The 18,894-nt window shown below is 38.8% G+C and overlaps 1 protein-coding gene across 3 annotated transcripts in view; it reads left to right on the forward strand.

Moving 5' to 3' along the window:
- arhgef7b (Rho guanine nucleotide exchange factor (GEF) 7b) overlaps nt 1-15,282 on the forward strand; it is a 25,358-nt gene extending 10,076 nt beyond the window's left edge. Inside the window, exons 7-22 of one of the 3 annotated variants that reach the window (XM_035677913.1) lie at nt 3,701-3,795; nt 4,069-4,164; nt 5,491-5,613; nt 5,721-5,859; nt 6,049-6,108; nt 6,492-6,638; nt 6,859-6,945; nt 7,113-7,191; nt 7,633-7,769; nt 7,910-8,134; nt 8,363-8,456; nt 9,115-9,204; nt 9,680-9,838; nt 11,155-11,251; nt 11,700-11,754; nt 12,177-15,282. In XM_035677913.1, the coding sequence (XP_035533806.1) occupies nt 3,701-3,795; nt 4,069-4,164; nt 5,491-5,613; nt 5,721-5,859; nt 6,049-6,108; nt 6,492-6,638; nt 6,859-6,945; nt 7,113-7,191; nt 7,633-7,769; nt 7,910-8,134; nt 8,363-8,456; nt 9,115-9,204; nt 9,680-9,838; nt 11,155-11,251; nt 11,700-11,754; nt 12,177-12,299 (1,806 nt within the window). In that variant the 3' untranslated portion in view covers nt 12,300-15,282. Of the gene's footprint in view, nt 1-3,700; nt 3,796-4,068; nt 4,165-5,490; nt 5,614-5,720; nt 5,860-6,048; nt 6,109-6,491; nt 6,639-6,858; nt 6,946-7,112; nt 7,192-7,632; nt 7,770-7,909; nt 8,135-8,362; nt 8,457-9,114; nt 9,205-9,679; nt 9,839-11,154; nt 11,272-11,699; nt 11,755-12,176 lie in introns of all 3 variants that reach the window. The other 2 variants (XR_004797353.1, XM_035677912.1) reach the window with 2 other exon arrangements.
- Nucleotides 15,283-18,894: the final 3,612 nt, after the last annotated feature.

Raw genomic sequence — 18,894 nt, forward strand, 5'->3', positions numbered from 1 at the left:
AGGTACACCAAGGTTCGCGTTAGGCCTATGAGGTAAACTTAAGACCCCCGCTCAATATCACACATACCGGTCTACCACCAGTAACTTCACCTACCAATATGTTGATCTCAAAGCTTGACACCAGACAAAACGCACACAGAGCACACACAAACAGACTTCTGCACTCGTCTACCGAGTAAGTGATCTAAAAAGTGACTCACTTGCCAGATCTGACAGAAGGAAGCCGTATACAAATGAGGATAAGGTTAATAGGAAAGCATTAAATCAACCATATTCTATGATGTGTGGGATACATAAGAAGAAGAGAGCAAACTATACATAGACAACCAATAAAACTTAATCTTCAACTTATTGATTCTTGTCAAAAAGATTTACTCATAAAACTAATTGTTATTTCAAACAGATAATGTGAGTAATACTGGTTGTTTGTAGTTGGTTAAAGACTTGAGATAAAGGTCATAAAGTATTTGGATCTGCAGGTTTTCTCTTATTTTTCAAACCTGTCACTGCTGAGCTCAATGAGGCCTAAATGCATGCCTCCCTGTGCTCATAAAGATCCTCCAGGCTTGTTTGATTGTGTCGGTCTGTTTTTCTGAGGAGGGAGGCAGGAACGAAGGAAGGAAGATCCGCAAGTCAAACAAAGACAGGAAGTTCCAAGACTGCTGCTATAGAATCTCACTTCCTGATAAAGCTTGTAAAAAACAAGGACCATGATAACAGGGAGGAATGGTAGACTCTTATAGCCAGGGTGAGTTTTGATGTGTGAGATAGCAGATAAGCTGCACTGGAGGACTTAGCTGGTGATTTTTTGTCAAGTAAACAGTGGTGAATTGGAAGCTGCCACGCGCCTGTTGTCTTGGTTTTGTAAATCGGTTTGTTGATTTCAGACTCAGTTCAGACTCATAAAGAAAGATGCACACAATAGAGCAGTCTTTGGACTTAGTTTACAAATCCTACGGTAAAGATACCTCTTTAAATCTTTCATAGTATCCTGATTATCGAAGATACAGCTCAGTAAGCTCTTTACTTTCTCTTATTCAGTCCTGATAGGTCTAAAAAAGTCAAAATTAAGCTTCTAGCTTTATTGCATTGCTCCAAAGGACATAGTGAAACTGAAGGATATGACAGCATGCGTTATTATTGCCGACTATGTAAGACAATAACTGGACGGGAAAAGACATTGCCATTGTGAGTCAGTAAATTAAAGCATTCAATCATGTGCTTGTCCTCATTTTGTACAGAATTATGCACAGCACGTTGCCTCCCCAGAAATGTTGGAACTTCCATAAATAAACATTCTTTCATGTCATTTTATTGATGAGAATAGTTGTCCATCCACGAGAATCTGATTTTTACCTCCGCCACTGGAACGATTACTTGGTGGAGGTCTGGCGCTCTTTAAATGCCCTTCTAGGATTCCTCGTAAGACAAATGAACGGTGAATGTGACATTTTTGTTTTCGTATTCTGCTTTTACAGAAAGGTTTGAGTTTTATAGGGTCACACACTTTTTATCATTGTAATAACGGTTGACTAACAGACGAGAGCAAACATGTTCCTAAAAGGAACTTTTCCAACACTTAAGTGTAACTGGAATGTAACTCGATCGCAACTAACACCTTGAACTGTTCCTAAATCCCCCGCTTTCTCTCCTTTATGACAAGACATCAGACAGAGCCAAAGTCTGGGACACTGCGAAAAGCCCCCAAAGTTTCCGACACCCACTATCATCAGCAGACATACTACAATGTGGTGAGCCGTCATACTCTGCAGAAACCCCTGCGCGTCGTTTCGTATTCTTTGCATGCCATTGGTTAAACTGCATTAACTAAACTGTACCAATCATGGAAATCAAAGAACATTCTACATGTTCTCCTTCTATCACAATAGCTACGGATGGACTGTAATTCGGCGGCTTTTGATTTGAGTACCACTACATGTTAGATGTGGCATTTTATGGCAAGGAATTATTCTATAAACTCTTCTGGTATTCTAAGGTAGACTGATGGTTAATGTGTGTTCATCTTGTGGACTGTTAAAATCATATTAGTTTCCATCTAATTCATCCAATTATGATTGTTACTGTGTGTTGTGTGTCATAAGCATGTGATCGTTTGAGCCCTGCATGGCACCACCTGCATCTGTGTGGAGTGTGTTGTGTTGTGTGTGTGTGTTGTAAGAGTGGCAAGCAATGTAATCTAGGTTATTTTTTCCGTTCCAATGGTTCTGGGGCACCCTTGCCTCAGGGTTGGCTCTGCCAGTGTGTTGTGTTTGTGTGTGTGGTGTATATGTGTGTGTGTGAGTGTCTGTGTGTGTTGAATTGGGGCAGCCTTGCCTCAGGGTTGGCTTCTGCCAGTGTGTGTGTGTGTGTGTGTGTGTGTGTGTATATGTGTGTGTGTGAGTGTCTGTGTGTGTTTGAATAATGCAACAAGCTCCAGCAGTCTCTCCAGACAGTCCATCTTTGGTTGGGGGTCCCTGAGTCTCTGTCTCTCGCTCACTCAGAGACCCTGCCTCAAGTCAAAGCTGTTCCCAGACAGAAATGCAAAATATAAAGACGTTTTTCTTTATTTGTATTCTAATGGAGCTTCCCCAAAAAGCTTTAGAACAGAAGCTTGTGTTGTTTATGTTGTTCTTTGTGTTTGTGTTTGTGTAGTCTGTTAAAGGTCACGCTTTTGTTTGAAAATACCAATATTTTCATCATGTTCTGCCATCTTCTTCGTGTATTCATACACATGCATTTTTGATGAAACAGCGAATACATAAATATGTATTATAGATAAATAATTGGAGCTGCTTCAAGCTGATTTTTTTTTTTTTTACTACCTCCTCCTCTGAGGGGAGACACAGCAACATGTGTTACTGTCTCAATTCATTACCAAAAACCTCGTTCCTGAGAGGTTTCTGATGTTGTGGAGAGATTAGCCGGTTAGCCTGTGGAGTCACACCCGTGGAAATCTACTCGAGCCAGTGTTATAGCTCCCATAGGGTCTGATATCGCTCTCCATTAGCTCATTACAGAATGCATCTCCCACTCAAAAGCCAACAGCTTACAGGCTCCTTTTGACTTTGGGTACACATTCAGATACTCACATTTCTAACCCATTTGTATAGAAAGTGCCAAAAGTACTCCACTATATCTACTCCAAAATATGAATATATTCCACTGTGATAACAATAACAAAGGATATTTGGAATAATATATTACATTTAGATAATGTAATTCACATGTAATTGGTTATTTTATTGCCTACAGGGATTCATTGGATTACCGAACAATTATTAAATAAATATATTTTCATTGCCCATTAATCTACCAATTCTTTTATTGACTAACCGACCAATCAATTGGTCTACAGTATTAGACAGCCCATCACAGTCGACAAATGTCTGTAAAACAGCCCAAAACTCAAATATATTCCGTTTGCCATTATACAAAACAGAACAATTCTTTTTTTTTGTTCTTTCTTTTTGTTGAAAAGGTGGCTCAAACAATTAATAGATTATGAAAATAATTGAACCCATTAGACATATGTTATAGTTATAGGGATTTTTTTTGGCCCAAGCATACAGTACTGCAATCTTAAAAGTGCTATCATATCATTTTTCCATAATATTCTTTATATCCTTGATCGTAATTAAGTTTGTGTGTGTGTGTTTGTGTGCGTGTGTGCGTGTGAATATGTGTATCATGTCTCTGTCAGGTCCTACAAAACATCCTGGAAGCAGAGACTGAATATTCAAGGGAGCTACAGAGTCTCCTGGGCTCGTACCTTCGCTCACTTCACCCCACAGACAGGTGGAGTTATTTTTACACTTTTTATTCTTTTATTCAACAGTGAGTTGAATTTGAGATGTAGTGGCACACACACTAGCATATCTGCAAGACCAATATAATCTGTTCAATTTTACAGAATATAAGAACACACATGTACTGTATCACACACAAATACTGTCTATATCATATGCACACTGTTATATACAGTACCACATATACTGTATCCTATATTGAATACATATATTAATAATGAATAGAATCCTCTCCTCTCCTCTCTTCTCTTCTGTTTTGCAGACTCAGCAGTGTTGACATCAGTCACATTCAGGGAAATCTGGAAGAGATCTCAACCTTCCAGCAGATGTTGGTTCAGTCCTTGGAAGAGCATACAAAGTCAGTGCACCAATCTCTTTCTGCCTGCTACAGATGAACTAAAAGTGTTATAAACTATACACATGTATTTGATTATATCACATAGTAATAGTAACTAGCTAAAACGGGCCTTTCTTGTAATGCAATGCTGTAATCTCATAGGGATATCTATGAAAGTCAGGCTTACAGTATTAACCGTTTAGTATAAAATATATATTAAACATTAGAAGCTGTCAAAAGCAGTTTTTGCAGTAGTATTTTCACCATGATACAGCAGGTAACAGCAGGTTTATTGCACCACGTGGTACTTAAATTACTGTTTAGAGACTTTAAACGATTTTTTTATTAGTTGACAGTAATTACCGTATTGACTTATTGAAATTATAAATTGATTATTTTAGTATATTCATTTTGTTACTTTTATTTAATGTTATTTTATTGGTATTAATTTCTATTTCTGTCACCAGTAGTTTTTATTTAGTTTTTATAGATACATATGCATAAACTGTAGGAGAAAAAAGGAAAGAATTAACAACAAAATAAAACATATATAACAAGAACAAATACAAAAAATACAAATGGTACAGAGATGGTGGGAACAGACTGTAATAAGGCATCTTGTTTATAGCATGAAAAAAACGTCACATTCATTCATTTTCTGATATGATAACAAGGTAGGGAGGTTATTTAGTTTTTTACTTACATTCTAAAGAAATGTATAAAATCTAATATTTGTGTTCAGTGACACTAAAGAATTGTATCCATAGAGCCCAATATTACTGAAATCTGCTTACATGCAGCTTTAAAGAAACGGTTAATTTCTCCATTACATAAATATTCTTAGTAATTTCAATTAAGTCTTGTTAGTTAGTGGGTCAGTTTCTTGTTATAGTTTTCTTACATGCAGAAGATTAACCTTAAAGAGTTTTTAACTTTGCTTTCGGAAATCTGCACAAATCCTTGAAGATCTGCTCTTGCTAACATTCTGTTTAACTACTGATACATCCTCCAGCTTCAGTTCGAGCTCAGTGTAGTCAGTTATTAAAGCAACAGAGACATCTAGTGGTAGACTGAGGTAATAATGTGTTTGCCTGAGATGCAGCAGGTCAAGAAAATACAATTCATGTGTTTGAGTTCAAGTTTGTAAGATTTGTAATAAAGAAATAATAAAAACTTATCAACAAACTCCTCAGTTATCAGGAACCTTTATGGTCTTGATGTGAATGTTGTTTCCTAGTTAGAGATTCCAAATGTATCTGATCTTTTCTTAATGTATTTTTTTTATGTGTGATTAAATGGCAACAGTGGCAGTTATTATCCAGTCTAACGTGTAATTTGTGTGTGTAGACTCCCAGAGAGCCAGCAGAGGATTGGGGGCTTCTTCCTGAGTCTGATGCCCCAGATGAAGATCATCTATGTGGCCTACTGCTCCACCCACCCGTCTGCTGTGAACGTACTCACACAACACAGGTACATTCACATGTACTGTGTTTGCAGGAGCATATTTAAACCACAAAACCAAACAAAAGAGAAAACGTGTATGTTTGTGTGTGTGTGTGTGTGTGTGTGCACCATAGTGAGGAACTGGGGGAGTACATGGAGTCAAAGGGGGCGTCCACTCCTGGGATCCTGACTTTGACCACTAGTCTGAGTAAACCCTTCACCAGACTGGAGAGATACCCAACACTGCTGAAGGAACTGGACAGACACATGGAGGTTAACTTGAATTTAAAATAATAATTGTTATTGTCCACAAAAGGCTCTCTATTTTAATCTGTGCATATACAGTTCTCCTTTAAATACAATAGCAATAAACTGAGTGAACAGTGTGATCTGATCCTGATCTGAAAAATGTTCCTTCCAACGTTTTTTCTATGTTTTATTTTATCTTTATCTTTGTCTTAGGACCAACATCCTGACAGGCCTGATCTCCTTGCTTGCATGGCGGCCTTTAAAAGCTTTGCAGTAAGATACAAACACACACCCACATGTATTGTAGTTACATATTGATCTTACATGATTAGTTAGTCTCACAGGTTTGAATGTGTGTCTTTATTCACACTGTAAGCTCTCTTTAATATGCTTTGCTTTAGAAAGATGTTTCAGTTTTTTTCAGTCACTATTGTAACTCACATCAGATTGTATTCTAATAACAGACAAAACAATTGCTTGTAATTATCAATGTATTCTGGAAAGGAGGGATGACTTTCTTCTGTTAATACTGAAGGATGCACACAGTAGCTCATGTTTTTCAGTTTCCTGACCTTTATGTGTAATCATACCTACTGACAGGCAACATTGTGCATTTATGTGCCTTTGAATGTGTGTGTGTGTGTGTGTGTGTTCAGGCTCAATGTCTGGAGGTGAGGAAGAAGAAGGACCTGGAGTTGCAGATTTTAACAGAGCCAATCAGGAATTGGGAAGGGGATGACATCAGAACCCTTGGCCCTGTTCTCCACATGTCCCAAGCCACAGTCCACACTCAGAACTGTCAGGTAAAATTACAGATACATTCTTCTCTCACCACAAATGAGTCATATATCAGTACCATTTGTAAGACCACATTTTCAGACTGTTTTTGATGAAAGTTCATATCAATTGACCCAAAATGGCATGGTGTAACTGGACCCTGAGGTTGCATTCAGAACCACAATGACTGCTGAGTTTGAGTGATTATGAAATGGTATGTAAAAGGTAAATTCTTTTGCCTTTCAGGAGTTTAATGAACGCTACCTCGTCCTCTTCCCTCACACTCTGCTCATGCTCTCTGCCAGTCTGAGGATGAGTGGATTCATCTATCAGGTATTTACAGTACATGACACGAAACTTAAATGATGATCTCTGTATAACCTTAAGGCACGCTCTTGTGCAGTAAAAAAATACTATTACAAATGTTGCAATTGAAAAACTCCCAACAAGCACTGGTTTGGTCTCTGGTCCACGAATTTACACACTGTGTGTCTCTGCAGGGGAGGATGCCGCTGGCAGGAATGCTCATCTCCAGAATAGAAGACGGAGAAAACCTGAAGAACGCTTTTGAAATATCTGGTCAGCCCCCTCTCTCATTCAGCTAACAGACCCTTTTCCCTTTAAAGGTGGGGTAAGCGATTCTGGAGAGTACCACGATGTAGTGCGAACAACGACACAGCAAGTAATGTGATTAATGTTAGCTATGTTGTGAGTTAACAAACTGTCACTGAAGTACACTGGATACCTGAAAGCTAACAAGTGGAATTTGGTATGCACAGGCAGGTTTCTATTGACTATGCTTAGGTTTCCACTTCTTTATAATGTCATTTAAACCAGTGCCCTTTCTCTGTGTGTTGTTCAAAGCCGTTATAGGAGGAAATATAATAGTAAGTCACTAGCTTACTGTAAATAGAAACAGTCAGTGGTCAGACAAAGTGTAAGAAAGCTTTATCTGTGTGACCTCTGCCTGTTTGCCTGTACATTTATATATTTGCTTTTATGTGTGTGCTTGTCGTGCAGGTGGCCAGGGTGAACGAATGCAGGTGGCATGTAACAGTCAGCAAGATCTACAGGACTGGCTGGACCTCCTCACCAAACACACACACACTTCAGCCGCGAACACACACTCCAGCAAGCATCAGTCCGTCTGTCACACAGTAAGTCTCCAGGTTTGCTAAAGAATAAGTCGATTAAGCACTTAGTCAGTTGATCCTCATCCACTTCACCGCCCTCATACAGTCTCCTTTCTACTTCACCTGCCTCCTCCTTTCTTTTACCTCTCCTCTGCTTCTCCCAGTTGCCCTCTCACCCTGCCACTCCCTCCAGACACTCAGAGTCTCGTGGAGGGAGCATTGGACACACCTACCACACCCTTCCCCACCCCTCTTCATATGGGACGGCCCACAGCGGCAGCCCAATGTGGGGGCCCCTGGAGCCACCGAGTACCCCCAAACCCTGGAGCCTGAGCTGCCTTCGTCCTGCGCCTCCACTCCGGCCCTCGGCTGCTCTCTGCCAGAAGGAGGTGCTGTACACTGGCATACTTAAATGAGCCAGGACCATACTTATACTATGTTATACTATATGTGTTGATCAAAGTGGGATCTGGTGACCTCCAGGGTCCTTGAGGATGCTTTTCATTTTTTCCAAATTCATTGACTTGCCCTTATCCCAGTGGAGTAATGTGTAAGATTGTTAAATTGGGATTGTAACTACATTCCTACTGTACATGTTTCTGTGTTTTTGTTTGTAGGATATGAGCAAGAGTCCTAAGAACATGAAGAAGCTGCTACCGAAGAGGAAGCCAGAGAGGAAACCTTCAGAAGAGGACTTCACTGTCAGAAAAAGTAAATGAACTAAAATTATTCCACCACTCTCACACTCTTACCTGTAGAACGTTTTTTTTTCATATATGCAACATGATGCACAGGTGTCTCTATTGCCTCTATACAGACTTTCCTTACTTAATTGGTAAATGTCAAGTTATGATGTCAGTTCCTTTATTTCAAATAATACACCTATTAATCTGTCTGCTATCAAGTACCAGAAACTGCAAAAAATAGCTGCAATTACAGCTGAAATGTTACTAGCAAAAATAAGACAGTCACAAATTATCTGTCTTTGATTTATGTCTTTATTATTTATTTAACATTATTGGTCATAAGTAACTTAACTTGATTTTCATTAAGTTTAACAATTAAAAAAACAAAATATTTGCTAACAAACTAAATACCAAATTACATATGTCCACAGTGAAAACAAAGGATTTAAGGATAATATATGGAGTTGATCTCAAGTCAAGTTCCATTTGTATTGTTTATTCCTTACTGCTGAATCGTAGTCACAGCTGCAGACGGTTGTTTTCCAACGTTGCAAAGAACTTCAGATCTTCAGTATGTCTGACAGAGGCTGTGTTGCTAAAAAAAGCCCACTGTTTGCATAATTTAGGAAGACTTGAACACTTTCTTCTCTCCATCTCACCAGTCCTTCTGCCCCGTCTTTCAGGTACAGCAGCTCTAGAGGAGGACGCTCAGATACTGAAAGTGATTGAGGCCTACTGTACCAGCGCCAAGACACGACAGACTCTCAACTCCAGTGAGTACACACACACACACACACACACACACCAGACACATTAGCATGCTCACACACTGCTAGAGGTCTTTTTGCTAACCACTGTTTGTTCTCTGCTGTCTAACAATATTTTTCTCTCTCCTCTCTTTTTATGTCTCTCCTGCATTCCTCTGCTTTCCTCTTCCTCCACACATTGTTTTTTTCATTAACTACTTCCATCCAAATGCTTTTGGTTGGTTTCATCACCGCCATCCTCGCTTTTATTCTGTGTCTTACTCCTGTTCTATTAAATTTAACATGATTTATCCAACAAAAACATTTTCCTTTTTACATTTTTTTTTTTTTTTACATTTTTTTTATACGTCCACAATTACAATATGGTTTGCCCCAAACCCTCATCCTTTATCCAATATGATTTGTACTCCTCCCCTCATCCCCCCAACATTCAATTTGGTTTGTTCAAACCCACTCTATTGCTGGTCACTTCACGGTACAGCCTGGCAAGGGACTGACCTCATGCATAACCATGTGCTCGCTGACACCAGCCTCACCGTCGCCGGTTTCCCCGGCAACCTGCCTTGTTCTGACCAGTCAGAGGACTCGGATTATGACAGTATCTGGACTGCCACTAGTTACAGGACTGCCTCATTTTCTCGTAAGATATCGGTGTCGCAACCCACTGACATGTCAGCCATGTCAACCAGCTAGCTTACAATTATCGTCCCAGCCTTTCACCTGCTGTGTGTGTGTGTGTGTGTGTGTGTATGTATCCACTGTATATTTTGCATACTTAGTATTTGTCTTTGTATGTATTGTATATATATGAGCCCGTGTGCATTCCCATGAGCATACAGTAGCTTCAGTAAGCATATACCCCCTAGTACAGTATATTTAACTGCATCCAAACAAAACAACCAAGTGGATACGTACAGTAACAGTGAGGTTGATAGGCACAACAGCAGAGAGTGAGGGAACCATACATTAGCACATACAAGTTACTTTGTTCTTCTGATGTTGTTTAGGGCTGCAACTATAGATTACTTTCATTATTGACTAATCTACTTGTTATTTTCTCAATTAACTGATAAACTGTTTGATCTATTATTATTAAGTGTATATCGATACGCTTGAATATCGCTATATTATGTTTTGTAGTACTGTAGCGATTCTCAAAAACAATGTACATTTTTTATTAATAATTAACATGCCAAGATTTGAAGATAGATAGCTGTGCTGTAATCTATCTTCAGCCTTTTGACCCTTCCACTCCAACGAAACAATGTGAACTGAGACCAAAAGACACACATATCGCCAGCATAAACACAAATAACAGGGAGGGGGCACACCACCGATGGCTGAATCTGAAGAATTAAACCGGCTCCTGTGGCGTGGATCGTAACCCCTGTATTGTGATACGTATCGTATTGCCACAGTCTTGCCAATACACAGCCCTAGAAAATATTAACATTTGAGAAGCTGGAACCAGTGCATTTTTGCCATTTATGCTTAAAAAATGACTGATGAACAATTAATCGATTACAAAATGAACGTGTTTACCACCATTTTTGCTGCATGCAGGAAAAATATAGAGCGATGTACAGGCTGTACATACTGTATGGCTAAAAACACCCCCTCCTAGGAAATAAATATACTCATACATCATTGAGACATATTACCTATTCTGCTGTGTCATGCTATCATGACATGCTTTTCTTCCTCAGTTCATAAGAACAGTCCTCCTCTTTTAGCTACAGTTTTTTGGTCCAAAGTGGCGAACGTGACATTTTACATCAGCAAATTGTTAAAATGACATCTGATGGTTTCTCACTTGTAGTTTGTAAGGTACCCCATTAGTGTCTTCCTCTTTCTGTGTTCTGTGTTTACCAGTTAAACTAAATGTTAGTGTACATGTGTATGTGTATGTGCATTGTGCCGGGGTAATAAGTTATACTGCTGTCACTGTTCAATCAGGCTCCAGCAGGAAGGATGTACACATGTTGTTCCCAGAGGAGGAGAAGATCATAGTGGAGGAAACCAGGAGCAATGGACAAACTGTAGTGGAGGAGAGGTGAGAGAGGAGAGATGAAGGTGTGTTTTTGTGTATGTAGTACTTGTGTACTAACGTTTATAGGTTAGGCTTTGATAGTGGTCCCTGTGGGGACAAAGAATTGCTGCAGCAGAGAATAAAAGGTTGCAGCTACTAATACAAATATAGAAAATAGTGGAAACTGAACACACAACAAAACCATTCATTCAACACAAGCACACAGTAGGTAGAAATGACTACAAAATATCAAATGATGACTTGTGGGCAGTCACAGCATGTAAGCAGGAGGTGCCACGTGTAAAAATGGAACATAGAAAACAAGCAGTGGATATTATATGCACTAAACAAAATAAAAAAAATACTATATAAAAATTAAATATATATGGAGTTACAGTGAATATGTGTAATGATTTACTGTCTGTATCAGGCTGCAGCTAGTGTATAAAGCAGAGCTGTCCTTTTCCTGCAGGAGTCTGGTGGACACTGTGTACAGTCTGAAAGATGAGGTCCAGGAACTCAAGCAGGTGAGTTTGCAGTTTTTTTAATTGATTACTGACCCAGACATCCTGATATAATCAATTTCCTGACCAGATGTCCCACTCTATAGATCCAATCTCAGTGAGTGGTGTTGGGCCGATGATTTTTTTATATGATTGGTATCGGCTATATTGAGCTTTACTGACCCAGTCTGAGGGGAAAATGGGGGAGTGAGATTAGAAATGCAAAAAATATCATATTCAAGTCAATGATGACAAAAGTGTTTTTTGTTGTAAATATGGGAACATATTTACAACAAAAAAACAAAAAACACTTTCAACAGACACAGTACAAGCAGGTTATCAAAACACCTGTTAAACATAACTAGCACTTGTTTCTTTCTCTCTCTCTCTCACCCCTCCATTTTTCTCTCCTCTCTTGCCCATCTTTCTTTGTCTCACTCCTCCAGGACAACAAGAGGATTAAGAGGACGCTGGAGGAGGAGCAGCGAGCGAGGAAAGAGCTGGAGAGGATTGTCAGGAGAGTTCTGAAGAACATGAACGACCCAACCTGGGATGAGACTAACCTCTGAGATCAATATGTGGATGAGACCAACGTCTCTTCTCTTAAATGACCAACTGACCTTTGAACTGTTGTTCAACCTGTGTGAACGGAGGCCGCCAACACCCCATCATGTCTTCACCGTTTTCACTCGCTTCGACCTTCTCAGTGACCTGCGTACCAATCTGTGGACCAAGAGAAAATGCCTGCCAGCCATCAGCAAAGCCATCCCAACTGACCGTAAAGCTGTGAAGCCAAATTAGCTGGTAGGCATGACGACATCTGTGCTCCTTTACTTTTTTTTGCCTTCTTTGGAGCACTGTCAAACCAATCGTTGTTGTTTTTCATTTACCTGTGTATTTATCTTCCATTCCTGCTTATGCCTATTTGCATAAGCTGTCACCATTGCAAGGACAGTATTTTATTGACTGGCTTGATGCATGAATAAGAACGCTACATAGGGTTGATATATGTCAGCGATATCAGAGCTGTATGTGAAAGTCCTCATTGAAACTTGAAAACTTTTTCATTAGCAGCAAATTTTGTCATCAAATCATATTGTTATAAAAGTCACCTTTAAAACTCTATTTTATGATAAATATTATTGACAGTCCAACAAACTATAAAGTTGGTTTATTTGTTATAATAAAATAAATACAAAGTGTAGGACTCTCAGTTACATTTTAAACTTAAATTTACCAGCACTTGTAAGTGACCTTGTGTTTTACAGGATGAAATGAAAGTCAGTTGCAGATTATCATTTTGTGACAGACCACCATATTATTTTCTTGATCCACTACATTGTTTGATAAATGGATATGTAGATTTCTGGCCAGTGATTATTTAGATTTTTGGAATATTTTTTTGTGTTTTACTAAGCTTTAAACCCAGAGGAATAAACTACAAATGAGGTGGACCAGAGACATGGACAAAATCTGAGAATCTAGTTGATTTATTCCTTGGTACTGGTGGGACTGTTCTTCCACGTCTGCATACAAGTAATTGTTTGGATGCTAAAGCTAAAGATAAATTGACTTTTGAGAACAATCTTCTTTAATGAATTGAAGGGTAAATGATAGTATGTGAGATTATCAAATCAAAAACAACACACAATGTGTAGTTACTAGGAAATCAGTTAAAGGGACGCTGGAGGGAGATTTTCCTCAGGAATTAATATGACCATCAGGGAGTTAAAGGTTTCATCTTCACATTAACTTTTATTTATAATTTCATATTCTTGCAGATTGACATTCCAAGCTATGTTTAAAGGTGTAGGAAACTTGATTTAGAATGATGTAGTCAAATGTGATGCTCTGTAAATGTGTATATGAAGCAGGGAAAGTGAGAGGCCAATAAGCTTTTTAATCCTTCTACATGTCTGCCCAAAGCTACAGCTGTAACAGTAAAATATGTGTAGATAACAAACACAGTATTGCTGCTAAATCAGTTATTTCAGAAAAATGGTCTGGCAGCAGTACAAGGATTCTAACAACAGAGCTGCTGTGCAATTTGTTTTGAAATTCACACTGCCCACAAACACCCTTTTTCTTTGTCATTTAGAAATAGGTTCTTGGAAGTTTCATGGTGAAACAGCAGCTGAATGTACGTGTTTCACCGCTAACAGTCCTTGAGTTGTTCAACACTTAAGAAAAATCAGGAAAGTTGAGTTTATATATGTTTAACTCTTTTTAAACTTGTGGACCTACTGTCACTACTTTTGCTTCAGCTTGACATAGATAAACGATTGCCAGAAGGACAAACAATTATTTATTTAAAAATATTTGTAGGCTTTTATTGTTAGTTACAGCTGAATTGCTTGGAATTGAACCCATGGCTGCTGCAGCATGGACTCAGCCTTGGTACATGGTTGCTAGCTTCACCAGGTGAGCTACCAGGGCTCACCTACAATAACTGTATGAGGTGAGATACAATCAAAAACATTAAAGGAGCTATAAGCAATATTTGTTTTGTTAAAATAAACTCTACATTCTGATAGCCATCACTGATGTAGAGAGTTCAGTCAGTAACATGGGTCACCCAGTCCCTCCTTTCTGCAGTAAACAGAGAATACATTTTCTAGTGTCCTGTTCCCTCTTTATCCAATCAGGAGATAACTGCTTACTGCACCTTTAAATTCATCATGTCCTGTTGCCATGCATAGGATGATATATGCATAATGCAGTATAAAAGTAATAAAAACTCCTAATGTAAAAGCCCAGAATGAAGGGAAATCTTAAATGCAGCCCACTTAATAAATCAGCAATGACTTAAACATTATCATAATAATAATGACACTAAATAGCCTTTTGAGTTTATATTAAAATTTTAATACAATATGCACACCCGTCTGTTAGAAGCTGCGAGGTTTGCAGAGGAAATGAGAGGCCAGAGTCCAGTTTTAAACTGACTGACAGATATAATCACTGATCTTTATTTAACTTCCGTCTTTTAGGAGCCAAACAAAATATACTGAGTCAGCTCGCTGCTCTTACTGCTTCAAGACCAAAGTCCAAGCAATACAACAGTGGAAAATGTTGATGGGTTTTATTATGATTTTTATGATGTCTATATGCAACTTATTGTAGAATGATTTCTTATTTTTATATTTGTGATTGTGTTTTTACTCTAAACAACTGGTTTTGATTTGTAACACTTATTTTTTACTTGACCTGTTTGATCACACTGAAGCTGATTTGTACAGAAAAGCAGCATATTTCTCATGAGCGTCAGAAGACGTGCCTTGGGGAGAAGTATATTTCCTTTATGCTAAAGTTATTAAGCATAAAAACTTCACCCACAAGTGAAATATTACTGAAATGAAACCACACTAATGTAAGCCATGTTATACAGTATTTCATTATTGACTCTAACTTATGTATTTAACTGAAAGTGACTGATGTAAATGTAATGTGTGTTCCAATGTTAAGGTGATGAAGGTGATTACAGTAGTAACTATGACAAGAATCATCCCCCCTCTATTTATTTCACCCGTCTGTCTGTGAATAAAATGTTAAATCAAACAGTTGAATCTCATGTCTCTAGCAGACCTATTTATCTCTAGTTATACCAACATTTAGTGACATGTATGAAAGGTAGTAGTTGAACAAAGCACTTTTTATTATTAAAAAGACCGGTTTCGACCATAACAAGGTTCAAACTAGGGATTCTTCTTTACCTTTTATAAATAAATGAATATAGTTTAAGTCAAAAGTAATAATATGAGCACACATGCTAATCATTGGTAAAAAAAAAACTAAACTTACTAAATTTGACTGTTTATGAAAGACAGAAATGGTACTAAATGAAGAGCAGTTTGGGATATGGTTCAAACTCATATTTGAGGCCATTCTCTCCAAAAACAAATGGGTGAAACAGCGCCCCTCTGGGTTGTAATGCGGGGTAAAGGTCAGCCAGTGTGTGGTCAAAAAGAATATTGCACCCTTAATGAAGCCTGCCGAAGGGGCGCCAGGTGAAAGTTGGTATCCCTTGATTAAAATATAGTTTAGTATCAAACAAACAGCCACTGCGAAACTGAACGGACACGTCGCTGGAGAAGAAACTACAGTGAACTGTGAAGCCTGTCATACCCTGACAACAGACTTTAACATTTAGAATAATTAAAAACAACAACCATTAGAGTTATAGTAAATAAAACAACAAGTAGTTCTAGTTTCGCCAGTGTGGCTAATGATTCAGTAACAAGCTTTTAGATGAGCGAGGGACATGAAGATCCCCGTCAACAAACAAACAAAGTGACTGTCAAAGTGCAGCTGGACATCAGTGGACACTTTCATCTCCATTAAAGAAAAGTGAATGGACTTCGACTACAAATGTGAGTCAGATAATGTCTGTCTGTCTCTGTATGTTTGTCTTCTTGCTGGTTAAAATGTCCCGCAGTGGCGTGTGTCTATTATTATTATTATATATAGTCACATCTTGTTGTTGTTGTTGTTGTTGTCGTTGTTTAGGGTTTTCCTGTTCTTAAATGACACGAGACAGAGCCCGCCGAGGCTGTGAAGCATTATAGTTTCTCTGACTTTACTTGTACTTCTTGGTCTTCTACTGTTTGTGTGTCAGTGACTGTGGCCTGTGCAGAAGGTCTGCTAGCTGCTTGCTTTTCTTCTCTTGGTTTTATGGGTTGCAACCCATCCTTGTTTTATTTTGTTTTAAGAGTAAGGACCTTTTAACTATAGGTTCCTGCAGGCTTTACTCTTTTATATGCCAGTCAGTGTGTGTTTTTCCAGCTTCTAAAACCAAGTGTGGAGCTATTCTTTTAATGGTAACAATTCCTGTTTTCACGCGTGTCAGGACCACTGTGGTTTCTCCTTGGAAGGTGAAGCTGGTGAAGCGAGGGAGTTGCAACATGCAAGTACAACACTAAATGCTACACACTGCAGTGTTTTCCCTTAGAAGTTGTTTCAGCAGCAGTGTTGTTGTGCATGCTGTCAGGCATGTGACACCAGCCCGTATTCACACACGTCAGAGTATCTTAAAGGTTCATAGTTTTAATAAAACAAAACCACTTTTTCAATACAAAATGTGCAATTTCACACCATTTTGGATCATTATTATGCCTATTACCATGAAGTTGGAAAAGCTAGAGCAGATAATCAACGACGAACGTCAAAATGACCTCAGAATCATTATAGATTATTCAGGATTATTCAGACTATTTTAATTGTCTTAATTTAACTTAATTTACAGGTTTTGACATACTAAGAACTGATGAAATGCTGCAACAGAGTAGTGAAACAATAACGTGAATAATTTATTTAAAAGAAGTCAACGGTTGCTTCTGCACATAGTTACAAACATATTCTCAAGGTGAAACTCAAAGCAGCTCAAACAGGCTACTTCCTCCTGTGGGATTGTATTTCTGGACCTTTAGCAGCGGAGCTCCAGGGCTCTAATGTGCTCTTTCCAACCATCAGGACGTGAGAAAGGCCATGTTTGTTCTCGAGTGGCTTCAGCGATGCCCCCTGCCTACCCAGAGGTGGAGACTAGAAATCCAGGCTGAAATATCCTGTAGTGAAAAATGAAAGACACATTTTGCAGCTGGAGAACTCTGCTTTCTCAATCAATAAAGCGTGCACTGAGGAATGTATAGCTTCATTCGACTCAACACTGATCAGACATCCACATAAACGGTGGCAAATGTGCCCATTTAAATGAGCCTATAGTTGTTTAAGGCCTTGATGAAGCCCACAACCACAGAAATAAATATACACAGTTTTACAATGTAGGTGTATTCACTGTAAAGCCTCTATAAAGACTTGTTATTAGTTTCTTTCACAATGCACAACAGACAGTTTGACGGTTTCCATGTTCGATGTCTGTTATCAATGCAATCAATAATATGACATGGCCAGATTGCCAACAGGTTTTGGCAGGACACCAGTGAAAAGCATTATTCCCATAACAACAGAGGAGAAAGGAGTCTTTGTAGAGTTGTCCTTACTAAATTGACAAGGCCTTTTACAGCCTTTGATACAGGGCTGGCTGCCTCACACAATGCCAGGCATATAAATTTGCAGATGTCGTCTGGAAAGCTCAAATGTCAACGCTTTTCAACAACACCACCAGGGCCCTGCAAGAGGAATAATTGATTAGTTCACCTTTTGTCTCGAGCCAAATATTCATCCAGGAGGACAAAAACAGGAGGCAAAGCAAAAGATGAAAGAGCATCTTCTACAGTCACTGTGTGCTGTTCATCTTTTCTTCTTTTATAGAAAAAAATGTTTTCATCCAACCATTGAACAGTGTTTCTAAAATTAAACACAAATGACTCAAAAGCCACAAAGCCCTATAAAAACGTCCGCTCAAACGTATCAAACAGTTCGTTCAGTACTCGCTCAACATAAGTCATTATATCCCAAACACAGGTATTTTGGCAAAATAATATTATAATATACTAATTATATTATAATATTTAACCACTTTTGCAAAAAATCCGGTCATGCCTCCTAAACCTCCTTAGCAACAGGCAGCCAATCAGTCAGTCAGCATGAGTTATTGCCAGCGTTTAAAGCAAGACGATGTAATGTGTCCTCTAGAAGAGCCACACAATGAAATCATTTTGCCCCGATCGTACTTAGCGGGGGGCTAAACCAGAAACTAGCGGGGCTGGTGGGAGTCTCTGGTGGGTGGGTAATTCTATACCCTGAAATAGAACTTTTTGGATTTCATGCAGCACTGAGCAGCTTTCAGAGGGATGAACGGAGCTCTGCTTCCAATGTTGTATCCAGTTCCCCCTCCATACATCCATGATCTGGATACATTATGTGGATAATGAAAAGGATCAGTTCTCGGGCTGATTCTTATGGTTCGTGGTGCGGTCAGTGTGATCCTGCTTCCTCTTTCTCTGCTGCTTTGCATCAACATGAGCTTGTTCTTGTTTTGATACTGAGATTCAGGTCGCATGTTACTGCCAAGTGTAACTGCTGTATCACTAAAACCTGACAGTGTACTGAACTGAGCGATGGTGTGTTTCATTGCTTATTAATAGAGCTTTTCATTTGTAACAGTGAAATATTTCTTCTTTTATAAATCCAGAATGTGTGCAAAAAAAATGGAGTCATTGGCCCCGTCATCCACAGATGAATTACAGTCCGTGTGTGTGTGTGTGT

The sequence above is a fragment of the Morone saxatilis genome, unplaced genomic scaffold (genome assembly GCF_004916995.1).
Source record: "Morone saxatilis isolate NCDOM2014 unplaced genomic scaffold, NCSU_SB_2.0 Contig6, whole genome shotgun sequence".
Lineage (NCBI taxonomy): Eukaryota > Metazoa > Chordata > Actinopteri > Moronidae > Morone > Morone saxatilis.